The 26,373-nt window shown below is 36.5% G+C and overlaps 1 protein-coding gene across 1 annotated transcript; it reads left to right on the top strand.

Annotated features, from left to right (window-relative positions):
• The first annotated feature begins 517 nt into the window (after positions 1 to 517).
• LOC149778815 (calcium load-activated calcium channel-like) lies at positions 518 to 22,285 on the top strand. The gene is made up of 7 exons (XM_089939575.1): positions 518 to 674; positions 7,207 to 7,284; positions 8,210 to 8,269; positions 10,449 to 10,495; positions 11,708 to 11,775; positions 12,359 to 12,503; positions 21,525 to 22,285. The coding sequence occupies exons 1-7, from the start codon at positions 614 to 616 to the stop codon at positions 21,615 to 21,617; spliced, it is 552 nt and encodes a 183-aa protein (XP_089795701.1). The 5' UTR covers positions 518 to 613; the 3' UTR covers positions 21,618 to 22,285.
• The last annotated feature ends 4,088 nt before the right edge of the window (positions 22,286 to 26,373 follow it).

Genomic DNA, 26,373 nt, shown 5'->3' with positions numbered 1-26,373 from the left:
TAAATTCGCTGTACCTTATGTTGTTACGATAAGATTCGGCGTACTCTTTTCTTGACCATGTATAGTATCTGGCCACCACTGTGAAAGGACAGGGCTCGTATCGTTGATTACAATTTACCTGTCATACATGTACTATATAATATAGTACATGTTAGTAGTACAATGTAAGACATAACACACACTGGTTTTGTTTTAGTGCCCAAAACATAAATATCAGCGTCAGGTCTTACATGTATGACGGGTAAATTGTAAGCAACGATACAAGCCCCTGTGTGTTAAGTCCATATAAATCAATAATGAACAATAAGTACGGAATTTGTTTATTGTCTACCAGAGTTTGCCATATCTAATGAAACTGCACGATATACATTTTGTTTTTTCTTATTACTCATTAATATAATTTGTGCTCGTTCAATGGACGGAAAATCTTTCTTATTCAGATTCTTTGTATTTAATTTTGGATCGTTCAATCGCGCATGCTTATGTATTTAGCGTACATGTCTGGTTTATATCACGTTGTAATTGATTTAACGCTAACTGAGGTTCCCATTCATATGTAGAATCAGTCTATGTCCTAATTTCCGGTGAGACGGCATCAGTTCAAGATAGCAAAATGTTAGCCGATTGTCTCCTGATTGTGTTTATTTCTATCTGCACTGCCCTTTTAGGAGAAGGTATGTCGATCACAACAGTCATTTTAATGTTTCACCGCTAATATAATAATAACTATTTAAATGATTTCTAGCTTAAGAGTTACCTATTTTCGAGGATTGGTTGACTACGTTGTTGCAGATGACTTGATCTCTTCCTTCCTTTTTCCTCTTTTTGCAAGAGAAATAGGAGTACTTGTGTGAACAGTTTTTTTATAGCATAAATGTGGTAGTGTTTTTCCCCCAGGTCCTTCCAGTTATGACGTTATAATTAAATGTAGATCGAGGTGCTAGCCACAACAATTCACAGTGCAAAATCACAAGATAGTATTCGAACAGCCTCCCATTTATTTGTATCCCACCTAACAGATTGTAATAACGAGGGGCATCAAGGGATGTATAAAAAAATGTGCAAAACTTAGTCATTTAATTCATAAATTTCATCAAACTTCAGTTTATGCAAAATTTCTGTGATTTTGTGAATAGAAGAATATGTTGGGAGTCAAATAAGCTATAAATTGTGTAAAAATACCTTCTTGGACATATAGTAGCTTTAGATCGCAGGTCAAGCATGAAAGGGTGTTTGTCTTATATAGTACAATAGACAGGGTCTGGTGTCAAAATGGATCATAGGAGTAATCTGCAGAATTTTTGTCACTTTTTCAAAACTTAGCTTGCCACCTGTGTTGGACCCATGGCCATCTTTGGGTGACTTGTATAAGATTTTAATTTAGAAATTTAGATGCCAAGTATGCATTCTAGGATGTGTCTGAGTGTGTATATTCTAGGATGTGTCTGCGTGTGCTGACCATAATAAAGTTGACATTGGAACAAAAACATGGCACATCAACACTGTCTATTCATCTCTTTGTTCTTGCTCACTTTTGCATTGGAGGTGATGTGATAGCTTATTTCTTATCATGAAAATGGACTGTGTCAGAGGCCTAAGTGGTTAGTGTCTGCCTCGGATGCTGGAGGTCACGGATAAAACCCTGGTCAAGTCATACCAAAGACTTATAAAAATGGTGCTAGCAGTGTTTGCCTCATTCGACACTCAGCATTACGAGGCTAGTGTTAGGACTGGTCAGCCTGGTGTCAGGATAATATGACTGGGTGGGACATGATGCTGCCTGTCTGTTGGCATGATTCCCTTGTGGTAGACGTCACTGAGAACAGTAGATATCATAGCAATATGACTGAAAAATTGTTAAAGCTATGTAAAAAAAAAAATTTAAATCATCACACATACACTCATCAGCAGGACAAGGTCTTGATATGGGGGCAAGGAATTCTCTGTGGCCAAGTGGTCTAAAGCAATCGCCTTTACCGATCACTGCAGTATAATTAAAATCAGATCTTCACTGCCCCATGTGAAAATCAGACAGCGACTGCTTAGGGGTCATGTCTGGCCACCTTTGAATTAAACAATGGAAATACAGCTTTCAGAAATCTGAAAGTGAATCAGATTGCTCAGCACTCATTGATACTCTTCAGCAGTACTGCTCAGTCTCCCAAATGGGAAGATATAAGACTTCATTTGATTGGCTGATAAAATTAGCAACTGTGGTAGTAGCATAGATAACCAGAATATGACCCGCAGGCAGTGACTCAGTCACTTTCAGATTTTCAAGTAGGACAATAGAAATTGGATTTTAATCAGATTGCCAATCCTTGCCATTTCACTTCTATCTGCATGAGTTCAAGTCTTGGGCTCAACTGCTGTAGATATGCGAGAAAGCTGCTTTTAGCTTCCTGTGGGTCGGTAATTCTTACAAGGTTTTCACTGGCTCTTTCTCCACCAGTTATACTGACCACCATATACAGCCGATTGTGCTTTGAGAAATGGTGTTCAACAGCCCATTGAATGCTAGGCATTTCTAATCAGTGTTTTCACCTGAATTCCAAGAAATGATGTCCCATGGTTCATATTTAGGTGGCCCTGCCTCTAAGTTTATCATCTACCACAAAATCATTACAATCGTATTACACCACCAAAGTTATGAACATTTACTTTAAATTTCTGTAAATTACTGCAGTCATTTTATGATTACTGTAAATTATAATAGCTGTAAATTACTGCATTCATTTTATAGTAGTATATTCTCACTGAAACTAAATTATTTCAGGATTATTTTCTACAGATAAATGTTAATAAAACATTGTGCCTACACATAACTCAGTCATGGGTGTCTTCTTTTAAATGTCTTTACAGTTATTATAAAATGATATCACATGTTTCGGTTTGGACAGTTTAAAAGTCAGCCATTTTATTTGGATCCATGGTGGTATGATTAGTCCATTTACCTGGTACATGTGCTTTGTTTATGCCTGATCAGTAGAATTCACTCCTGGTTCTAGTATCTGATATGGAGGCAATGCATCAAGTGTCGTTAAATTTTTTTTCAATTAATGGTCTTCTACAGCCTCTAAATAAATAGTCCTTGATTTTGTTATGGAACATCAGTAATTTTCACCTTCACTGACTAGGTATTCAGCATGACAAGGTCAGAAATTCTCTACTTCATCATGATTTACTTGTTTATAACCCAGTCAAAGGATGCAGTAATCCTGATCAGCAAGAAGCTTGCCACATGGCCAGAGTTGATAAAAATAAGGATTTTGCTGACTTAATGTATGTACATACCTAATAGTCAAGACTGTACAAGCTTGCAAATGATGTAGATGGGTTTTTTTTGTGTTGCTTTTTACAACTTGTTTATGATGTTTACATGTGCCATTTCACTGTGCTAAATGGTAAAGAGCACAGTCTGGAGTAAACATCGCATAGATTCATGCTCCATTTTGTTAAGATACTTTGAACTTACAAACATCTTGGTTACCAGAACAAAGTTCATCTGGGAAGCCTTTTGAAAGGAGTATACACTGTCAGGAAGCCCTAACAACCGTATTGAAATCCATAGTCTGAGTTGGACATCTTGACTTCTGGCAAACATATTCGTATATAGCTTCTTGTCTGTGGACAAGTAAGCTCTCAGGTTATGTCAAAAAATGTAGTCTGTCATCGTAAGAGGATACTCTCTCATTTTTGGTTTTTGCTAGTTGACATAGTAAAATGAAGTATTACTTTATCTATAATACATCCGATCAGTGCATTAAGTGTCATAGCCAGTGAAAGTGTTTATTACATTCATTATTTGATTATACTTGGAAAGTTACCTTGAATAAATGTAATTGGTTAAAACGATATTTTTAAAAAGATCTTTAAACCATAGAATAGATTTGTACTTATTAATTGTAAAGGCCAATGGTGAAAGTTATTGCGGTGCTTGAGTGAGAATGGTTAAAACACTGAGCAGTTTGTTGTTTGGCTGGCCAAGTGGCATAGGGAAAGATAAAGGGTACCTGAAATGTACAAAAAAAACAACATGCATGACGAAGATATAAAATGATCACTAGTATGATAAGAGCATTTCAGGGTAGCTACCAGTGTAGTTTAGTGGTAGCTACCAGTGTAGTTTAGTGGTAGCTACCAGTTTAGTTTAGTGGTAGCTACCAGTGTAGTTTAGTAGTAGCTACCAGTGTAGTTTAGTGGTAGCTACCAGTGTAGTTTAGTGGTAGCTGCCAGTGTATTTTAGTGGTTGGAATCCAGTTAAGTCCTTCCAAAATCACCTTGTAATATATACATTTTTAATATAGAGTTATATTATTTTAATATTTATAAATACAAAATGCAGACAAGTAGGTTTTTGGTATGGACAAAAGTACAGTTTCAAATATATATGTCCACAGAGAATCGAACTTCTGCAAAATTCCAACACACCTTTCCAAAGTAATCAAAGAGATGATAAGAGAAGTATTTTGAGTAAGTAGATTTGCATGCCACTACTGCTTATTCCCATGAAAACAAAAGGCTGACTCACTTGTGTGAAATTAGAAGTGTATGAGAAACATTTCTAACTCATTTTACGTAGGAGGGGAGCCATGATAATGGTCTATGCATTGAAAGAAAGTTTGGTTTAGTGAGAGAAAAAAATGTTTTTTCCAAGCCCATGATTGTGGGAAGTGTGACATAATAGCCACTTTACTGTCAGTTTTGTTTTCATTTGTATCAACAGTTATGGTTTTGGATAAAGCTTTCATCATTTGCATATATTTTTTAAAACCCTTGATGAATTCTTATTATACTTGACATGAATCATTATGAAGCTAAGACAGTTCATTCAGTGACATACTCACTTGCCTCTTTGACCCTGAAACAAAGTCACCATCATAAGAGATTTGTGTTCAGATGTTTGGTTAAAAGTGTCATCATTTTCTTGTACTTTGGATGAATAAATATAAAGTAAAAAGAATTTATTATGTGATACACTGTTGTGTTCTTTGATCATTCATAGAAATGTGTATTATGGTTTTGGTTAAAGATTTATCATTTGCTTATTTTACCTTCATACATAGGATGAATCATTGTGAAGAAAAGACAGTTCATTCTGTGACATGTACATGCTTGTCCCTTTGACCTTAGGGTCAAGGTTGTAGTCATAGAAAATGTGCATACGGTTTGGTTTCAGTTTTTTCGTTTTTCTTATGCCATAAACCCAGTGATGGATTTTCTTCCTACTGAGTTGATTTGTTAATAAGCAGAGACAATTTATTCTTCCTACTGAGTTGATTTGTTATTAAGCAGAGACAGTTTATTCTTCCTACTGAGTTGATTTGTTATTAAGCAGAGACAATTTATTCTTCCTACTGAGTTGTTTTGTTATTAAGCAGAGACAATTTATTCTTCCTACTGAGTTGATTTGTTATTAAGCAGAGACAATTTATTCTTCCTACTGAGTTGATTTGTTATTAAGCAGAGACAATTTATTCTTCCTACTGAATTGATTTGTTATTAAGCAGAGACAATTTATTCTAGAACATGCACATTTACGTGTATGTCTTGCAGAGAAGAATATTTGTGCTAAGGTTTTGGTAACAGTTTTTCTTTAGCTTTTAATTCCGTAATTCTGTGATAAATTTTGTTCTTACTTGGGATGAATATTTTTGAAACTAAATCAATTTATTATGGTGGCACTTTACAGTTTCATATTTTGCATATGGTTATAATTTTAAAGAAAAAGAATTTCCCCGACTTTCCTCACTGGTTATACTGGCTATTTAAAAAAAACCTGGTATATCTTAGGTATAGTTCAAAGAACCTTTAATTCCCTTTATTTTGGTGTATGATTGATTGGTGTAATATGGGTTAGAGAGTATACAGCTTGGCCTTACTCCAGATGTGCACCTTTCAAAAAGTGCCAGCTCCACTTGGTCATTTTCACTTCCTGAACTTTAAAGTTAAATTTTATAAGAAAGAGCCAATAACTTTGTTTTACATTTTATATATTTGGTAACTTATTCATTGCACTTTCAGAAGCTGGTATTGTCTAGTCTGGCAAAATTCATTTTCTCTATTTTAATAGCTGCTAAGAGTAGTGTACTTTAGACAAATTCAGGCTGATTTTTGGAGCACAAGGGAGCAGTCATTTTAGTTAACAGTGTGCTTAGATCATTTACAATTTCCGTAAGTACAGTATCCAAAAAAATGTCAGCCACATTACGTTAAAGTAGTATAGAGGTATGCCAACATTCTTTCCACTGTGCATGTTTTAAATGCAAACAATTTCACCTTATATACATCACTCTCTCAAAAGTACATAATTGGTGAGTGCCCCCCCACCCCCACAAGAAGTTTGCTTGTCCCATTGAATGTTGGGTCAAGGTAACATGTTTTACACCATTTCTTTGATTGTGGGCTCAACATTCTGGCCCTGGCAACCTTGAGATCTAGTTATCAGCAATATGCAGAGTTCATTTTAGTCATTTTAGTCTGAACCTTATTTAGCATCATTGGTGCAAAAAAGTTGCCTCTATGGCAGATCAAAAAGCCCTCTCCCAATAAAGATACAAGATTTTTAATGGTTCACTTTGGACTAAATCAATCACATCACAAGCTGGCTTACTAAATATAATGCACTCATTGCCAAAGAAGCATGAGACAACTTAATTTTATTGGTTGATAATAATGCCTTACTGATTTTGATTAGCTTGAATACAAGTTCATGACCCATGGTAGTTAATGATCAGGGATAGATAATGTAACGAAGAAAAGAAAATAAACTCCTCTGCCAGATATCTGCTGCATTTATTTCCAAAGTGGCTTACATGAAGGAAAAGAATGCAAAATCAAATGCCCAAACGGGGAATCATTACTCAAGCAATCGCAATTCAGATCATGGAACAAAAGCACTTACCAGGGGAGGTAAGAATAATAATGATAATGAAATGTGTTTGAATTTTCTTGAATAGATGAGAAACAGTATTTTTAACCCCTGTTGTTTTCCAAATTACACCACTTTGCATGTTAGGGGTCTTTAAAATCCACTTTTTTGACCTGGTTAGTGCTTTTGCAACCCACTTTTTTCTTCTTCTGGAACGAACACTGAATGTGCTTGTATTTAGTTGGATTTAGCAAGGACTTCATAGTGATGGGTTTAACTTTTTCTAAATAGTTAAATTTATATTTATGTGCTCATTTTATCCTTTGTTATTTTAGGTTTGACCTGGTTGCTGGTATACAGAACAGAGAAATATAAGAAATTGAAGGCAGAAGTAGAAAAACAAAGTAAAAAATGTAAGTATATATTAGTATATAATTATGTACTTGTATAATGTTTCTTGTACCTGTCATGCTAATTGACCCTAACATGCTACTTAAAGATAATTGACTTAGACATTTAACTTGAAGATAATTGACTCTGACATGTAACTTGAAGATAATTGACTCAGACTTGTAACTTCAAGAAAATACTCTTTTGCATGGCTTGAAAAATTCTATAAAAGCTCAGCTTGCCCAAGGGCATTCTGACTGCAAAATTTTTAAGTTGTTCCAGTTGGGTTTTAAGTTCACCCAAAAAAATGGTAACATGATATCTAAATGAAGTCTTTTAAAAATAAGTAAAGTAAAGTATGGGATTTTTTTAAAAGCAAGTTAGATTTGTTACAAAAAAGACAAACTTCTGCTTTCTTTTTATCTTTGTTTGCTAAATGAAGACACCTGGCAATTATTGAAGTTATTAAAATTGATGTATGTAATAATCTTACCTCTGTATGCTTCGGTTATTATTAAGTAAACAATTGATGATCCTCACTGTTATTGGGTTTTGGTACCTTGATCATGCTTTTCAACCTTGCTTTGATGGAAATTGACCAAATTTTTTTTTACCAGTCTGTATTGAAGATTCTAATTAAATGACACATGAATCATGAAGAAGTTTAAGTAATACTTTTTTGTACCTGTCCAGGTCATATTGATTTTCCTACCTTGCAATGGATAAAATCATAATTTTATTTTGATAATAGTGTTTGCCTTGATTCACAATTTACCTTCGCTTACTAAACTTCAAAATAATTGTTTGCACTAGGTTTTAAACATTTGTGTCAATGTAAAATGCAAATGTAACGTTCTATGACATCAAAATTATAATCACAGATGATGCTGATGAAAGTTAACTGCTTCACTTGAAGTTTTTATATTTGTTGATATACTTCAATTTCAGTGGAAAAGCAAAAAGAAACAAGTTCTGAAGTATCTGACAGGAGTCAAAAAAAGAAAATAGGTAAAGTCACTCAAGTATTTGAGATTCCAGCAGTAATTTAAGATACTATATTATTTGTTATTTTTATGCACTTTTATAGCTCCACTGGTCATGATCCAAGTTTGTTATCATTACTCCTTCTAAACTACTTGGAAGATTGCCATGAAACTTTACACACACATTCATTCCATGGTCAAATCGGTCCTAAATAAAAATCCATCTAGAAAATCATGTTATTGCTACTGATTCTGGTCACATCAGTATGGGATTTTCACTCAAATACTTATTATGATGTCTAGTTGGCTTTAAATGAGAGAAAAAGAATTGTGCCAGTCTAATTTCTTGTATGGTTTCAATCTTATTGCTACTTCTCACACTGAAATTGGGTTTTCTTGAGAATGCTTCTTCTGATGTCAGGTTGATCCTAAATGAAAATGGATATCATCCTACATCCAATATGCCCACTTCATTGGCTAATTTGACAATCTTGTTGTAGTTCAAAAATATCAGAGATAGTTTCAGCACTTAGCAGTTATCTTGAATTCCTGGGAATTATCTTTGGTCCGTTGAGCATCAGTTCCTTTGAAGGACTCTTGTTATTACTTATATTTGGGTAATGAGTAACTATTGGTAAAAAAAATATCTTTAATTTTAAGCTCATTTCTTTGCACAAATATTTAAAAAATGTTTTTAAGATATGAAATTCTCCAAGCAAAATATTTAAGCATAAAAAATACTGTATATACTTGCTTTATAAGTCAAGTACAATCACAGACATCGACGCTGCCATTGCATAATGTACCAGCAGATCAGAGTCATTAACCTAAATTTGCCAGTACATTATACAGTCTCTGTGCAGTTTGCAGTTGACTTCATTTATATGAAAGTATGTATGGTAGTTATACTTATTGATTGATGGTGCATGAAACTTTCAAGTCAGCAAATATTAAAAACTAAAGAGATTTTGGATTATGGAGAATTAGAGAAAATAAACCAACCTAGAGATGAATTGCAGCATTATAGGTATCATATTCCTGCGGTGATTGTTGCCCCTGCTGAGACTTTGGGGGTTTAAAATAAGTTAGTTTTGAAAGTTGCATGCACCATGATGCAGTTTGAAGGTGAGGTATATGATTTTATGGAGCCCTCATGGGGTGCAGGCAACAGTTCAAATACTGACCTATCAGCTCGGCATGGAGGATGCACACACATGCCAACAATTACGTTTTTGGTGTAATCATTATGCTATTTTTCACCAAATTACCTCTTATGCAAGACTACCAGTATATGGATTATGCTTTTTTTTGTTCATTAAAAATAAAAGTAAGGCAGTAAAAAGTTGTTTTTGTCATTTTTATTATCCTCTGTTTAAATCCATTCATATAAATTTGAGAATAATCTTAAATAGGTGACTGCTTTGTAAGAATAGTGTAAGAGTAGTTTCCTTATTTGCTATTTATAGCAACTGTATATAACTCCATTTTCAAGAAAACAGATGATTTTTTTTAAAACTTTGCTGTACTTTTTTAATTTTATTGATAAACTGGGAACTTAGTGAACCAGTCTATACTTTTAAAGAAAATGGAACCAGAGTCGTACCTCAGTATTTGATGTTCTATCTTTAAGGTCACTAGGTTAGGTTTTAGTCACGTTTGCCTTTATGCTTTCTAACTTTACAGCTGTTAAAGATTAATAGATTTCATCATATGCATTGGTCTAGGATAGGGAAATTTGACCTATTTTGCATCAGACATGAGGCTGTGCTGAGTATCTAACTCAAAATTTGAATCCTAAGGGTGGCCTTTTCATATACAGTGTCATTGTATAATCAAGGATTGTTTTTCCCACACCCCTGGTTATAAAACAAATCGTGCCTACCGGTAATCATAAAGATAAAGCATATATGCTATTAAGTTCAGTTTGCAAGTGCTAAGTGCTGAGTTACAATGAATAATGCGCCATCAAGTTTGAATATTCACAGTTTGTTAGGAGTCTTCAGTAGAACAAACAGCATAGACCCTGATATGCTGGTGCATTATGCAACAATAGATCAGGGTCTTTGTTTGCAGTTGGTCTTGACTTAATAGTGACTATTCATGATACTTCATGTAATAGATGAGCAATCATGAAAACTGAAAACTTTATATTATACTTGGAAGCTTGCTGTGTATTTGTTTATTTTTATTTTTCATTTTTTCAGAACGACAAGAGGAAAAACTGAAAAACAACAATAGAGATTTATCAATGGTAATAAAAAAAACTTTTATTAATATTGAATTTTATAAATTCTAATTAAATTGCATTTATTTGAATCTTTTTTGTTATAACATGATAGTTGGATCCATATCTGTTGGTCGCTTTATTTACAGAACTGCACAATAGTATGAAGTGAGCTATTTACCAAATCACAGTATAGCAAGAATCACGTATGAACCAAAACTAAGGTATAGCAGGAATGATCAAAATTTATCAAATAATAATTTTTTAAAAAGGAAACAAACATACAATACTAAGATTCATGTTGTTTTCCTTCACCATTTGATAGACCAGTAATAAATATAATGGTTTGATTTTGCTCTTGGAGTCCATAATAATACAGCATTATTTCCAGAAACACATTTTAAGAAAGCACATATTAATGATGGAGTGTTGTATGTGTAAAATATATGCATTCATCAGTGATTCTTTCGGAGGAATGGAAAAGAGATTTGACTTTTATATATATATATTAAATTTTCTACAGTCCGAAGATGGTACTCAGAGTGAGTTTTGTTTGCCATTGTCTTTCATTTTTCAATTTTATATTTGGTATATTTTTTCAACATCAAATGGCCTTGGAATTGACAGCAAAGAGGAGAATAAATATTAACAATTAATTGAACAGATCAGATTTTTAATGATGAAAAACAAGAGGTAAATTCAAACAGAAATATTGGTTGAACTTAAAAATCTGTCTTACATTCAGTACAATTTTGAAAAAATCAGAAGTATGATAATAGAGGTGGCAAGAAATTAATGAAGTCCATCCAGAAGTCGAGTCCAACTGCAAGCTGCACAAACTAAGATCTGCTACTACATAATGCACCAACAGATTTGGGTCTATGCAGTTTGTTAGAGTAATCAGTAGAACAAACAACATAAACCCTGATCTACGAATACATTATGTAATGACAGCTCAGGGTCAATGCTGTTTGCATTTGGACTCGACTTATTAGCAAGTATAGACAGTAGGCATCAAATTATTGCCTGGCGTATATAAAGTCTACAATTGCAATTGAGATTCAGTTTTCATAAATTTTGGAGCAAATGAGTGTTTCTGAAGGCTCTCATTGGTTTGTTGTATCTGAGGTTGGCTATATATATATATATATATATGTTTGCAGATCAAATTGCAAAATTCTGCTGGGTGTTTTTGTGACATATATGTATAATTCATTATCTTCTTTATTTCTTCCAAAGGTAAAGATGAAGTCCATGTTTGCCATTGGTTTTGCCTTTACTGCTCTTCTCAGTATGTTCAACTCCATGTAAGTAACAAATGCTCTGGCTGCAGGGTACCCTAGGGTTGTAGCAACACATAAAAACATATAATTATTTTTATAAAAACAAAATATATATCATATATTGACCACCTGTATCACAATACACCGAATGAGACATTAATGCACCCAGTCAGGGATCAATACAAGATGAATTTATTTTAAAAAATCAGAAGACAAATAATTGATGTGAAAGATTTTGCAGACTTGTCATTAATCCAGTATTATTTTCACTGCAGTTAGCATTGATAATGGAATGAATATTTACAAGTGTTCAGAGTGCAGGTTGAAAAAAGTTATATATTGTGATTACAACATGGAGCTATTATCTTTTTACAAATGCAGTAAAAGAAGACCAGTTTATTGTGGTATGTATTGTATTGGAACATAAGCTTTTGTGTTCAGTGCAATTTGACACTGTACATGTACATTGCCTCTAACAAACTGCATAGACTCAGATCTCCTGGTGCATCATGCAACAGCAGTTTCTGCATCAGTGCAGTTTACAGTTGGACTTGATGTATAAGCGATATGTTACGTTTTAAATGATGATTTTCTTATAATATTTCAGATTTGATGGGCGTGTGGTAGCTAAACTTCCTTTTGTACCCATTTCTCTTCTACAAGGAATATCCCACAGGAACTTGGCTGGGGATGACTACACAGACTGTTCCTTTATATTTCTGTACATACTCTGCACCATGTCCATCAGACAGGTATGAAGTGTTATGAAGTCAGTTTGAAATGCATAATTTATCATAGGCATTCATCACTTCAGTGAAATAATTTCTTATTTATTTATACTGGTTCAACCAAAGTTCAAGTTCACCATAATTGAAAAAAGAAAGTTCTCTGCACAGTAATTGTACTTCTACATGACAGACCTGGATATGTTGTGTAAAGCTTGAACTTGTATTAATAAAGAAATGTATTGATTTGGGGGTCAGAAAGTTGAAGGTCAAGATTGCTATGACTCAGCAGAAATATTAGATTACTTTCATTGCTACCTCCAAATACAGATCTATCGGAAAGGTGTCATTGTACAGTTGCATAGTTTGCATAGGGATAGATTCTTAAAAAAATGGAAAAAAAGAATTTCCCTGGATTTCCTCACTGATATACTTGCTATTTTAAAAAAAACGACCTTGCATTTCTTAGGTATTCTTAAAAGAACCTTTAGTTAGCTTAATTTGGCATAGTATTATTTATATTGCATACATCCTGTCCTTATTTCAGAGCTGAACCTATTAAAAAAAACACTGCTACCTCCTCTTGGTTCTTTATAATTCCTGGACTTCAGAGGTAAATTGTAAAAAGAAGAGCTGATAATTTATTTTACATTTTGTATATTTGGTAATTCATTCAACATTATCTCCATTGTGCATGTTGCAAATGCAAACAACTTCACCTTACATCTGTCACTCTTTCAAAAGTTCATAACATTAGTAGTGCACCCCCATACAGACCACATACGTTTTATTACTGTATGATTTAATTGAAACTGAAACATTTAAGTTCCAAGCATCCTAACAGTCCTTTTGAATAATTCTCATTTTATTGCCCCACAGAAAGATATTTAGTAGTTACAAAGTCACACACAAGCCCGTCCACCATTCTCTTAAAAGTTCATAATATCTACAGAACACTCCAAGAGTAGACTTCTATTACATATACAAAGGGAAGCAACTCTTGCAGATTATCGCCCCTATCTACCCTTTATGTGGCTACCTTTCTACCTGGACATGTCAGTTTTCACTTCGCTGTCAAGCGATAAAGATGTCCTTCACAGAATGCATTTAATCTTTTACTTAAATATCATCATTCATCCATTATTTTCAGTGGTATAGTAAATAAAAATTGTTGTTTTGTATGGTGCAACATTTTTAGTTGTTGTTCTTGTAGGGTTTATCACCATTTTTCAGCACAAGATAGGATCTCATGGTGGCCATTATAAATGGTGGAGGAAGAATCCGGAAAAAGTCCGGAAAGAACCAACAACCCATGATAAGCTACTAGCATGCTTTCTCATAGACCCACATTGGCTGAACCCAAGACTCGAACCCGTGTAGACAGAAGTGAGATGGCAATGATCCATAACGGTGAGCGCTTTAGATCACTCATCCACTTGGGGCCCCCTGCAACATTTTTATAAATCTTGGTGAATTTATTTATATTTTTGCATATATCATGCCATTTTTTTTAATTGTCATATGTGAATCTGATTGGTCTTGGGTGCTGTACTTATTAACTATTACACTTCTAACTCATTTCAATTGGGGCTATATATATATATATATATATATATATATTGTGTGTGCTTCTTTATTTCTCTTCTTTATTACAGAGATGGCAACCGAGTGCAAGAAATTTAAATGATTTAAGGTCATGGAGAGCTGACATGATGTATATTCACATACAATTGCTGCTTGCACTTTGGTCAGAATTATTTTGTCCAGTGTTTTGAAAAAAAGCAACTCAAGGGCCACAAAACAAGCATTGTCCAAAACAATAGTAACAAAACAACTTGTTATTTAGACTCATGGGGGATGTTGACATACCCATTCCATCATCACTACCCCTTCCCATACAGATGCAGAAACAGCACCAATACATATTCTATCCATGAATACAGTTGAATTGTTAATCAGTCTCATGGTTGATGTCAAGTTGCCCTCTCCAGCGCCTGATGAAGATGCAGAACAGTGCCAGATTATATTGTATCAGTGAATACACTAAAAGGCACACCACTGTATATGAACAGTATAACTTTAGGGCTTTGATGTAAAGCCTAAGATGCTGCCACATGAGGTGTGATATCTTGAAATCACTATCACCCTACCTATGAGGCATGAAGGTTTACAGTCAGACTTGTCACTGCCCATGAGGTGTGATGTCTTGAAATCACTATCACCCTACCTATGAGGCATGAAGGTATACAGTCAGACTTGTCACTGCCCATGATGTGTGATGTCTTGAAATAAATATCACCCTACCTATGAGGCATGAAGGTTTACAGTCAGACTTGTCACTGCTCATGAGGTGTGATGTCTTGAAATCACTATCACCCTACATATGAGGCATGAAGATTTACAGTCAGACTTGTCACTGCCCATGAGGTGTGATGTCTTGAAATTGATATCACCCTACCTATGAGGCATGAAGGTTTACAGTCAGACTTGTCACTGCCCATGAGGAGTGCAAGTGTACAAGTATCATGTACCCCATCCTTGCATGAGTATTTAGAAACGAGTCCATCACAAAGGTTTGCAATTGTCCAGTATGCTCATGCTCTGCTACTGTACCAACCCTACCACACCAGCCAGTCAGACTGCAAGGCATATGTTATCTCTGGTACACCAACTACTGATCCAAGCATGCAAGCCATATGGATGAGCTATGTATGACTGCAGTGGTTAGGAGTCTGTTATCAATGGTACACTGCACAAATTATATAATTAGTTGTCAGGCTGACCTATCAACTGGACTGGCCATTCAGATAAAATTCATAGAAAACTTTTACATTACATTACTTGTTACATTATCCCATAATGCGATCACTACTAATGGCATATCCGATCTGAAAAATGAAGATGCATGCTGATGATGCTTCATTATCATTTCCAGATGAAGGACTGTATCCCTGGACTCTTGAAAGGGGAAGAAACGTATATGCCAGAACATGCTAATATGGCCAATATGACAATGTAATTTAGTTCATGGCAGCGATGGAGGAAATTGATAGGATTTAGTCTCCGTCAGAATGCCCTCCTCCACCTTCTCCCTACACGGCCAATGATGTTGACAGTTCTTTATTCAGAACCTGCAATAGAGATGTATTGAGTATGCAGTCAGTCTTGACATGTCTGGTGCATACTTTCATATTCTGATTCATTCAGCCCCAATCAAAGCCCATGATATTTGGAAAGTTTGGTCTTGGTTCACAACATAAACAACCTTGCTTACCTCATTGTGTGGTGAATAAGCACTGTAGAAAAGTCATACCTAGTCCCTTATCTACATTTTGTCCAAGCTTCTCATGGGTTGGTGGTTCTGCCCAGGGTTTTTCAGGATTCTTCCTCCACTGGCCACCATGTATAGCCTATCTTGTGTGAAAAATGGCATTAAACCCTTCAACAACAACAACATTTTGTCCATCTTGGTTTATTTCTCCCTTAAAACACCAACTTTGTGTCTTCTTCCAAATGCATCAATAGTATTCCAAATGGAATCACTCCTGGGTTTTAACATGGCCAAACCCATCTAAGTTTGAGCCACTGTCTTCCCACCTCACTGAAGCAGCTATCATACAAGACTTGCAATTTATGATGATACTAACGTCAACATGCAGAGTGATTGAGCTACAAATGATATCCATGGATTCAAAATACATGCAGTTCCATTCTGATGGTTCGGTCATTCTAATGACACAACCAGGTTTCCTTCATAAGAACATTTTGCCACACCAACAGATAATTATTCTTTTCTGTAGAGAGAAGCAAAGCTGAAGGATGCCAGAAATACAAGACAACCCCACAAGTACTAGGCTAAAGGGAGTTATTAAATCAGTGTACTCAGCATCAGGTACACTAATGAAGATTTCACTTCATACGAGCAACTTCCATGAGCTTGAATGTAATGTCTCAGTTTGTGACATAGCAGAGTTAGCATACTGGCATGCCCTCTCTGCCATCTGTAGCTTCTATTTGTGTGATTTGGTCTCACTAAGGAGAGAACTGGATCTCGTTGGGATATAGGTAGCAGTACAGACAGTGACCACTCCCCATTGATGAGAAAACATTATTTGACCAAGTCATGAATTTGCCTGGGAATGTTTTGATACTGAGACAATAAATCAAGTGCAGAATCCAATAAGAATCTCCAACGCACATGTGTAAACAAATTATCCCTTGTTGTGCTAAACTAACATTAGGAGGAGTTCATCCTTATAGTGATTCAAGTAGAGGTAGGACACTTTGTATTCTCCTATCTACTCTCCTCCTGTAATTTGATCAGGTAATGTATTTGATATTAAAAGCAAGTATTTTAGTAACTTATGTTTCTCTGATAAAACTTACCAGATCACATTACAAATAATCCCATCCACTCTTCCCTACAATGTAAACATCCATTAAGGTTTCATTCAGATAAAGTGGGAACATCCAGGTTTAATGGTAATCCCCTAGTGAGTAGAAATGCATTACCAGTAACCCTTGAGAATTGCTTCCCTTTGTTTATATGATGGCTAGGCAGTGAGCAGAGCATTAGACTCGTAATCCAAGGGTTGCAGGTTCATTACCCTCCCAGGCCATCCCAAGTCAGCAGCATCAGTGTGTCCTTGGGAAAGGCACTTGGCTTACATTTCCTTGACATGTGTATGTAATTTGGAATTTTAATGTAGCTTTAACAATTTTTTAGTCATATGGCTACAATGTCCACAGTATGAAAGTTAACAGGGATCTAGCACTGTGGCATCATGCCACAGACATGGAGCATGTACTTGACATAATATAGCCAATAATATGTTAACAATGGCATTAAAACTAGCCACAGAATAAGCAAGTGCATGAGAAAATGAGGAAAACACATTTTGCTTAACATTGACAGGGTGGGGTTGATCAAACATCTTTGATATATGAGGGTCACAATATCCTTCAATGTAAATATTAGTATGATAGATTACAATATTAATGTATGCTAGAAGCAGTCAAATAAAGTTAATAAATTGAGACAGACTTTTATTATAAATGAAGTTTACATGCAGTACTTCCAGATTTGTGCATTTGTAAATTTTGAGTTGCCTACCTCAGTATTGAACCATTTGTATCCCTCATAAGCAAACACAAATGAACTAAAGCCATGTGCTTCTAAACAATGCTGCACCAGTTAATTCTTCAAGATAGAAACTTTAAGTATCACTACTGTTTTGTTTATAACACTGTCATACAACTCATGTTGTTTGTACAAATAAAAACTGGTGGCATGTTGCACTGTCTTGAAACAATGCATCTGGATGAAGAAAAAATGCACAAAAGGAAAAGAAAGATCAGATTTGTATGTTTTATTTTAATTGCAATTTTTGTTAAATGTATCACTGCAAATTGTGAAGAATAATCCAAGTATTAGTCATTTGCAAAAGCTTCATAGTTAATCTACAGTGCGTGATTATAATAAGAAATAATGCTGACGTACACATGCTCTGTAATTCACTAGTGACACCTAACTTATTAGTTTTTGTCTTTGTGTCGAAGAACCCTTAAAATCTTAACAGATGTCAGAATAAAGCAATTTTAGACACCGATTCAGAATTTGATTAGGTTTATGAGGAACAATTGGAGGCATCAATGATACAGTCATCTGCCTCTTTCCACATTTGAATAGACACCGAGAGTATCACATTTATGATGATTATATTAAAACTCAGTTGAAAGATAAAATTAAAACATAAATTTCACTTACAAAGTCTTCATTAATTAGTATTTATAAAAATTAATAGCAAAATATTAAATATTCTAAAAATATTGGGTATTTCCCCACAGATTGTAATTAAACTGTTATCGAAATTGCATTTATAGGCAGTCAAAAGGAAGGAAAGAGGAGATTGAAGGACAAACATGGAGAGACAAACATATGGACATACATAAAATAATTCAATTAGTGATTAGTAATGCATGATGAATCAGACTTACATGCTCTAACTAGATACAATGGAGATTAGACTTGATCCATTGGAAAAAAACCAGTTGCTGGTAGTTAAACTAAGATTCACATTAATATAAAACAATTATGTATATGCTGTACCCCTAGTATGAACATTTTATTAATTTTAAATATTTGCATTTTTAAAAAATGTTACATGGTTAATTATATGCCCGCCATAAGGTGGAGTGTTTTTTATATTGTGCTTTGAGTCCATCTGTCTGTTGCCAATTTAAAGTATGGCCCTGGATGGCCGAGTGGTCTAAGTGTTCACCTTTATTGATCACTGCCATCTGATCTCTGTCCACATGGGTTTTAGTCACAGGCTTGTCCTATGTTAGCATGTGAGACAGCTTGCCAGTAGATTCCCTTGGTTCTGTGTTTTATTACCAGGTTTTCCTGGGCTCTGCCATGTATAGCCCATGCACTGGAAGATGGCATAAAACCCCCAAATCAACAACCAGTTTTATTTCTGCACAATAATTTGAGCTCTCTATCCTCTACAGTTACCAGACTTTGTGGATGTATTGAAGCTGGGGTAAGGAGGAACCTGATTTATTTGGAAATGAATGGTAAAGGTTAAGGTCACTGGCTAAAAAAGAAACATGGTTTCTGCACAATAAAATGAGTTCTACATTATATAGTTGGACCAACCTTTGTGAATAGTTTGCATCTGGAGAAGGAAACAAGCCTATCATTTTTTGGATCAAAAGGTTAAAGGTCAGGATAACTGATTGAAGAAGAAAATAATTTCTGTACAAAAGCATTAGTTTTTACATCGCATACCGGGGACAAACCTTGTGGATAGCTTTTTGGATATGGAAGAAGTCTTTTGATTTTAAGGTCAACAGATCAAAAGTCAGAGCCGTTGTGAATGAAAGAAGAAAAATTGTTTCTGAACAAGAACATTAGTTCTCCAACATACTTGGACCAAAATTTGACTTGCACTTAGGGCAGTATAGAAATCTATTGATGGGTGTGGGGGTAGTGTCAAACAATATGGTCACTTTGGTTGAAAGAAGAAAAATGGTTTCTCTGCAGAATTCAGTTCTCAGGAATGTGTCTTCTACCTGTGGATGATTTGCATGTTGGGTAAGAAAAAGGCATAATTAATTTGTGGTCAAAAGGTCAGAAGACAAGGTGACTGAAGGAAGATAACTCTTTTATTTTGCATGATAATGTTAGTTCTACACCAAAGTTTGTGGAGGGCTTATAGTTAAGATATGGAAGAGGCCAATAGATTTGAGGGTCAAAAGGTTAAAGGGCAAGATCATTATGGCTCAGAGAAAATGCTTTGTGCAGAATAACTTTTGTTCTATTGTAAGTTCCTTGAACAAACGGAGTATTACAAGAACATAGAGATTCTTGGGTCTACAAGTCAGAGGTGAGTCATAGTAAGTCTAATATGTACATATTGGTTTCTGCCCAGTAATGTTTATTAGTTAAAGACTGCATAGCTTGTACAGCCATCACTGAGACCCACTGGTCAGTAATCCCCAGTAACTAGGCAGAACTAGTGCCTAAATAGATATACATGTTTAATGTGACAGTCACGTAGAAACATACGCCTAGTAAATTTCACCCAGTAACTTAAATACATGGTCAATAACATGATGATTCTCCAATACACTGCAAAATTGTAATCTTTTCAATAATACATTTAATATAATTGTACTTTATTATATACACTTGCTTATGAGTCCAACTTCAGACACCATAGACTGTCTCATAATGCGCCAGCAGATTAGAGACTGTTGTTTGATCTACTGATTACTTCTAAAAGACTGCATTGATCCAGATGTGCCAGTGCATCATGCAGTGGCAGACCTGTCTGTACAGTTTGTAGTTGTGCTTATCACGGAACTAAGTATATAATGTAATATGTGGAATAATGTTTTATATTTACAGGTAAAACCTGTTATAACATGATTCATTATAATGCATTTCTGGTTATAAAATGGTGACAGCATGGTTCCCATTTCCTAATTTAAGGTGACCTCTCTTTTTAACATCTTAAGTACATGCTCTTGGAAAAGCCAATTATTCATATCCCTAGCAGATTTTTAATCCCAGTACTGCATTTAATGTTGCCTTAACTTCCAAACTTTTCCAGAACAAACGATATATGATCAAGAGGTTAGTTAAAACTGATGACATTGAAACTTCAATGCACATTTCTTTGGGGAAGTTTCTCAAAAAATTTGTTAACATGATCCCGCTTATATCGTGATGTTATTGTTTGGACCCTGAGCATCGCGTTATAACTGGTTTTACCTGTATTTCATGATTGCCATGTACCATATACACTCACTTCTAAATTGAATCCAGCTGCAAACAACACAGACCATTATCTGCCATCACATAATGTGCTAGCAGATAAGGGTTTGTGTTGTTTGATTTACTCTTTACTCCTAACCACATAGGCCCAGATTTGCTGGTGCATTATGTGACAACAAATCTAGGTTCATATTATTTCCCTAGAAGTGAGTATATATTATACTACACAGGGTAACATTTTTCATGGACTTCTTAATTATCACAATCTGATTAAAATCAGATCTCCACTGTTATACATGAAGATCTGACAGCAACTGCTTAGGGCATGTTCTGGTTTATTACCATAATTGCTAATTTTATCAGCCAATCAGATAAAGGTCTGATATCTTCACATTTGGAGACCGAGCAGTGTGGATGAAGAGCATTAATGTGTACTGGTCAATTTGATTTAGATTCAGATTTGTGAAAGTTGCATTTCCATTGGCTAAATTCAAAGGTCACCAGAACATTACCCTTAAGCAGTTGTCATCAGACCTTCATATAGAACAGTGGAGATATGATTTTAATCAGGATGTCAATTATCACAAACCACAAATTTAATGATTTAGTGAACAATGCTCTTGAGAGGCATATCCCAATTTTAGATGAAAATATAATTTTTATTATTTTCCTTTTAAATCCACGATGATTGATACCCAAAGAAAAATGTGCATTTATTAATATCAAATTACATCTGATTTGTTTTCTTCATCTTATCTTTGCAGAATATTCAGAAGATGCTAGGTCTGGCCCCATCTCGAGCTGCTAGCAAACAGGGTGGTGGTTTCTTCACTCCTCCATCACAGTTCACAAAATGAACACCATTTACCTCTCAGTTCAAATCATCAGTGAAAACACTATGAATGTTTCAAAAGAGTAAACTAATCAAGATGTGGTATACATGGTACAGGATAATGTGTCCTCATAGCCAAGTGTCCTTAGTATACAGGAGTCACCAAGAAACTCATGTTGCACATATTTCCCTTACAAAAAGTGAAGGACTTGAACTGTAAAATTTACTGCTTAGAGAAGATATTAAATGAAATTATTTGATACAAGTAATAAAACATTCAGAGGAAAAACCTAAAGTGTTCAAAAAAGTCTTATTAGTAGAAACTTTACAGTTACCATTTTTTAAAGGCAGAATGCTCATGTTTGGTGGTAGTGGATATTTTAATTATTGTCTTTAGTCCTTATGAAAGAATTGTCCTGTATGTCCAGATAGTTGTATAAAAATCTGGTTGGTAATTCCTTGAGAAGGTATTTAATGATGACCTTTTTTAATTCAGGAATGCTTTTTATGGCATGTTTTATTTTGCGTCATTTTAACTGCATTATTAAAAATAAGGAGTCTGCATGCTTTTCTAATACAAATTATACTGCTACCAGCATTATACTATAAAAAGGTGCAGAAATTCACTGTCATGAGCATGTAACAGTGGTTGAGGGGATCCATATATGTAATGGAATAAAAGTCAGATATAGAGCTTTGTGTTTGAATTGTGATCAAGTATATTTATAGACTTATAAATACAGCGTTAACTTGCTTGTAGCAAGAGAATTTTAGAGTTGAACACGGCATTAACTTGCTTACCTCAAGAGGATTTCAGAGTTTTCACTTGAGATAGGGTATACTAGGTGTGTCCAAGCTGTGGGCTTCATGTGGCCTGCAAAGGTGTATGAAAATAGAGCATGGAAAGGGTGGGTGCAAGGACAGATGTACACAAATAAGAATGGAAAAAGTTCCATCCATAAATTTCTCAAAGTGTGGTATACCATTTTTGGAAATATAAGCTTAAAAAATATTTTAAAGATTGTATGTGTGTTTCTTTTTTATTTTGTAAGCTATATTAGTTGCCTTGAACTATTTTGGCCTAAAGAAAGAATATTATGATAGTAGGAACTGTTATTATATATCCTTGGACACAATTTTCACAGTTTTGAAACTATTCCGAGTTGTTGCATGATCCATGTGTGCCATGTTTAACAATTTGGCGTAAAAAAAGATTATCTGGAAAGATATTAAAGGTTTAAAGGGACTGTTACTATTGCCCCTTTGAAGCTGTACTTCCAAACATGTAAGAAATCTCACCAGGTATACTGATACCTTTTATTACCTAGTCACCTTGAAATTGCTGATGTGCATCAAAATGATCAATCAATCTTCAACATGCCAACATTTTCAAGTTGGCAAGCTAGGCATATATACTATCAGAGTTTACAAAATGCCTGTGGCTAGGTTAGGACTTGAAAATCTGTAAATCCTATACATGTAAAATAAAATTATGATTAAAATTTAAGTACGTCTAATTTATTGTTATTTTACAGCAAATGAAATTTATTATACTGCATATGATCTTAACAATAATTACATAAATTTCTGGATAGTTATGTATAATTTTTTTTACAACTTGTAATTTTTGAAGATTCAGGAGGTAGGGTTGCATCATTCCATATGGATTTATAAGTTGTCAAACATATGTGTATATTGCTGACAGGACCCTTCTGCCAAGAGGAATAAAGAGTTTTGAGAAATACTGGTGTCTAAAATGTTGCATATACATTTGTCTGTATGAATTCTGTGATTAAATGGTGGTGTGTGTGTTTTCTTTGTGACGCTGATTTTTCAGCCTAATATAAAGTCACACAGAACAAGAGCCTGATGTGTACAATTAACCTTCACATAGTGTCTCTCAATGCTACTCACTACATGGAAATGGAAGGATGCAGTCAAAAGTTGCAAATTTAATACCTTCACTTGTACTACAATAATATCAAGACATTCCATGAAAAATATGGGCATTTACAATAATAATGAGCCCTTGGATGAACCTAGGCAGTATGGTGTAGGCTTTGCCATCAAGAACACGCTAATCGCCTTCATTGAACCTCCATCATCAGGTACTGAGAGAATCCTTGCCCTCCAGCTGTCAACATCCTTAGGCCCAGTCAACATCTTCAGTGTGTACGCCCCAACCCTCTACTCCACCTACGAGGAGAAAGACAAGTTTTATGAGGCTCTGGATCAGGCAATATCCAGTATCCCCAACAATGAAAGCCTTTACTTACTAGGAGACTTCAATGCTAGAGTGGGAGCTGACCATAAGGCCTGGTCCACCTGTCTCGGCTTTTACGGAAGGGGCAAGATCAATGAGAATGGTCAGCGACTGCTGGAGATGTGCTGCTCCCACAGCCTATGTGTGACCAACGCTTTCTTCAAATGCAAGGAGATCCACCAGGTGTCGTGGAGACACCCACGTTCACGCCACTGGCACCAGCTAGACCTCGTCATCACCAGGCATGCAGAACTGGCCAGTGTCCTCCTTACCTGCAGCTACCACAGTGCCGATTGTGACGTGGACCATTCCCTCATGGCCAGCAAGGTGCGAATATTACCCAAGAAGCTGCACCACGCCAAGAAGAAGGGTCACCCACGTATCAACACCTGCTGTGCAAGCAACCCAGAGAAAACACAGCAGTTCATCAGCAAACTGAAGGAAGCCCTCACCAAAGTGACACCTGAAGACACCATTGATTCCAAGTGGTCCCATATCCGTGACTCTGTGTACAATTCAGCCATCACAGCTTACGGGAAGAGGAAGTGAAAGAATGTCGACTGGTATGAGGCAAACTGGGAGGAGATGGAGCCCGTGACTGAGGCAAAGAGGAAAGCCCTCCTGGCATACAAGGCTGCACCTAGCCCCAGAACACTACAAGCTCTCAGGATTGCAAGGAATAACGCCCAGAGGACTGACCGCCGCTTTGCAAACACCTACTGGCTGAACCTTTGCAACAGTATACAGACAGCTGCTGACACTGGGGACACAAGAGGAATGTATGAGGGTATCAAAAAGGCGACAGGCCCCCCCAGCTACAAGACAGCCCCCCTCAAGTCCAAGATGGGCGAAGTCATCACAGACCAGGGGAAACAACTGCAGCGATGGGTTGAGCACTATCTCGAGATATATGCAACCCAAAACAATGTCACTGGAACTGCCCTGGACGCCATTCCAGACCTGCCTGTCATGGAGGAGCTAGACACACAGCCCACCCTGGAAGAGCTCGGAAAAGCCATCGATTGCCTTGCCTGTGGGAAGGCTCCTGTAAGAGACGGCATTCCACCTGAAGTCCTTAAGAGCGGAAAACCAGCACTGCTCCAGCCCCTACACACACTCCTCTGCCTTTGCTGGGAACAGGGATACATCCCACAGGACATGCGTGACGCCAACATCGTCACTTTGTACAAAAACAAAGGAGACCGTAGCGACTGCAACAACTGTCGGGGCATCTCCCTCCTCAGCATCGTCGGAAAGGCCTTCGCCCGTGTTGCCTTGGCGCGCTTGCAGATCCTAGCCTCCCGCGTCTACCTAGAATCCCAGTGTGGATTTCGAGCTGGCAGGTCAACTGTAGACATGATCTTCTCACTACGTCAGCTGCAGGAGAAGTGTCGCGAGCAGCAGATGCCCCTCTACATTGCCTTCATAGACCTGACGAAGGCATTTGACATGGTTAGTCGGAGTGGACTCTTCAGACTCCTGCAGAAGATCGGCTGCCCCCATGTCTGCTTGCTGTCATTATGTCGTTCCACGAGAACATGCACAGCACAGTATGCTTCAATGGCGCAACATCTGAAGCATTCCCAGTCATCAGCAGAGTCAAACAAGGCTGTGTCCTTGCACCGACGCTCTTTGCCATCTTCTTCTCCATGCTTCTCCAGTACGCATTCAAGGACTGCAGCGAGGGAGTGTACATCCATACCAGGGCTGACGGCAAGCTGTTCAACATCGCCCGTCTCCGTGCTAAGACTAAAGTCACAGAGGTACTCATCCATGAATTGCTCTTTGAAGACAATGCAGCCTTGACATCACACACGGAAGATGGACTTCAGCAGCTGGTATGCTGCCTCTCCCATGCATGTAAGGAATTTGGACTGACCATCAGTTTGAAGAAAACGAATGTCATGGCACAGGACACAGACTCCCCTCCCTCTGTCTCCATCGATGGGTACAATTTGGAAGTTGTCGAGAACTTCACATACCTTGGGTCTAACATCTCCAGCTCACTCTCCATTGATTCTGAGGTGGGCGGCAGGATTGCCAAGGCAGCAGCAGTGATGGCCAGACTTAACCAGAGGGTCTGGAACAACCCCAACCTCACAGAGAAGACCAAACTGCGTGTCTACCAAGCGTGCGTGCTCAGCTCACTTCTCTACAGCAGCGAAACATGGACCACCTATGCAAGACACGAGAGGAAACTCAACAGCTTCCACCTGAGATGTCTGCGGCGCATTCTGCACATCCAGTGGCAGGACAAAGTACCCAACACAGAGGTTCTAGAACGCGCCAACATGAACAGCATGTTCTCCATACTCAGCGAGAGGCGCCTTCGCTGGCTCGGCCATGTCAAGAGAATGGACCCAGGTCGCATTCCCAAGGACCTGTTATATGGGGAGTTAGCAGAAGGTGCACGACCAACTGGACGACCACATCTGCGCTACAAAGATGTTTGCAAGAAGGATATCAAGACAGCAAACATCAATGTCAACGACTGGGAGAGCTGTGCAAAGAACCGTTC

This window comes from Sinohyriopsis cumingii, chromosome 17 (genome assembly GCF_028554795.1).
Source record: "Sinohyriopsis cumingii isolate HCF-2022 chromosome 17, ASM2855479v2, whole genome shotgun sequence".
NCBI classification, from domain to species: Eukaryota; Metazoa; Mollusca; class Bivalvia; order Unionida; family Unionidae; genus Sinohyriopsis; species Sinohyriopsis cumingii.
Note: the sequence above shows the minus strand (reverse complement) of the source record. Positions and strands in the feature narration are given on the sequence as shown.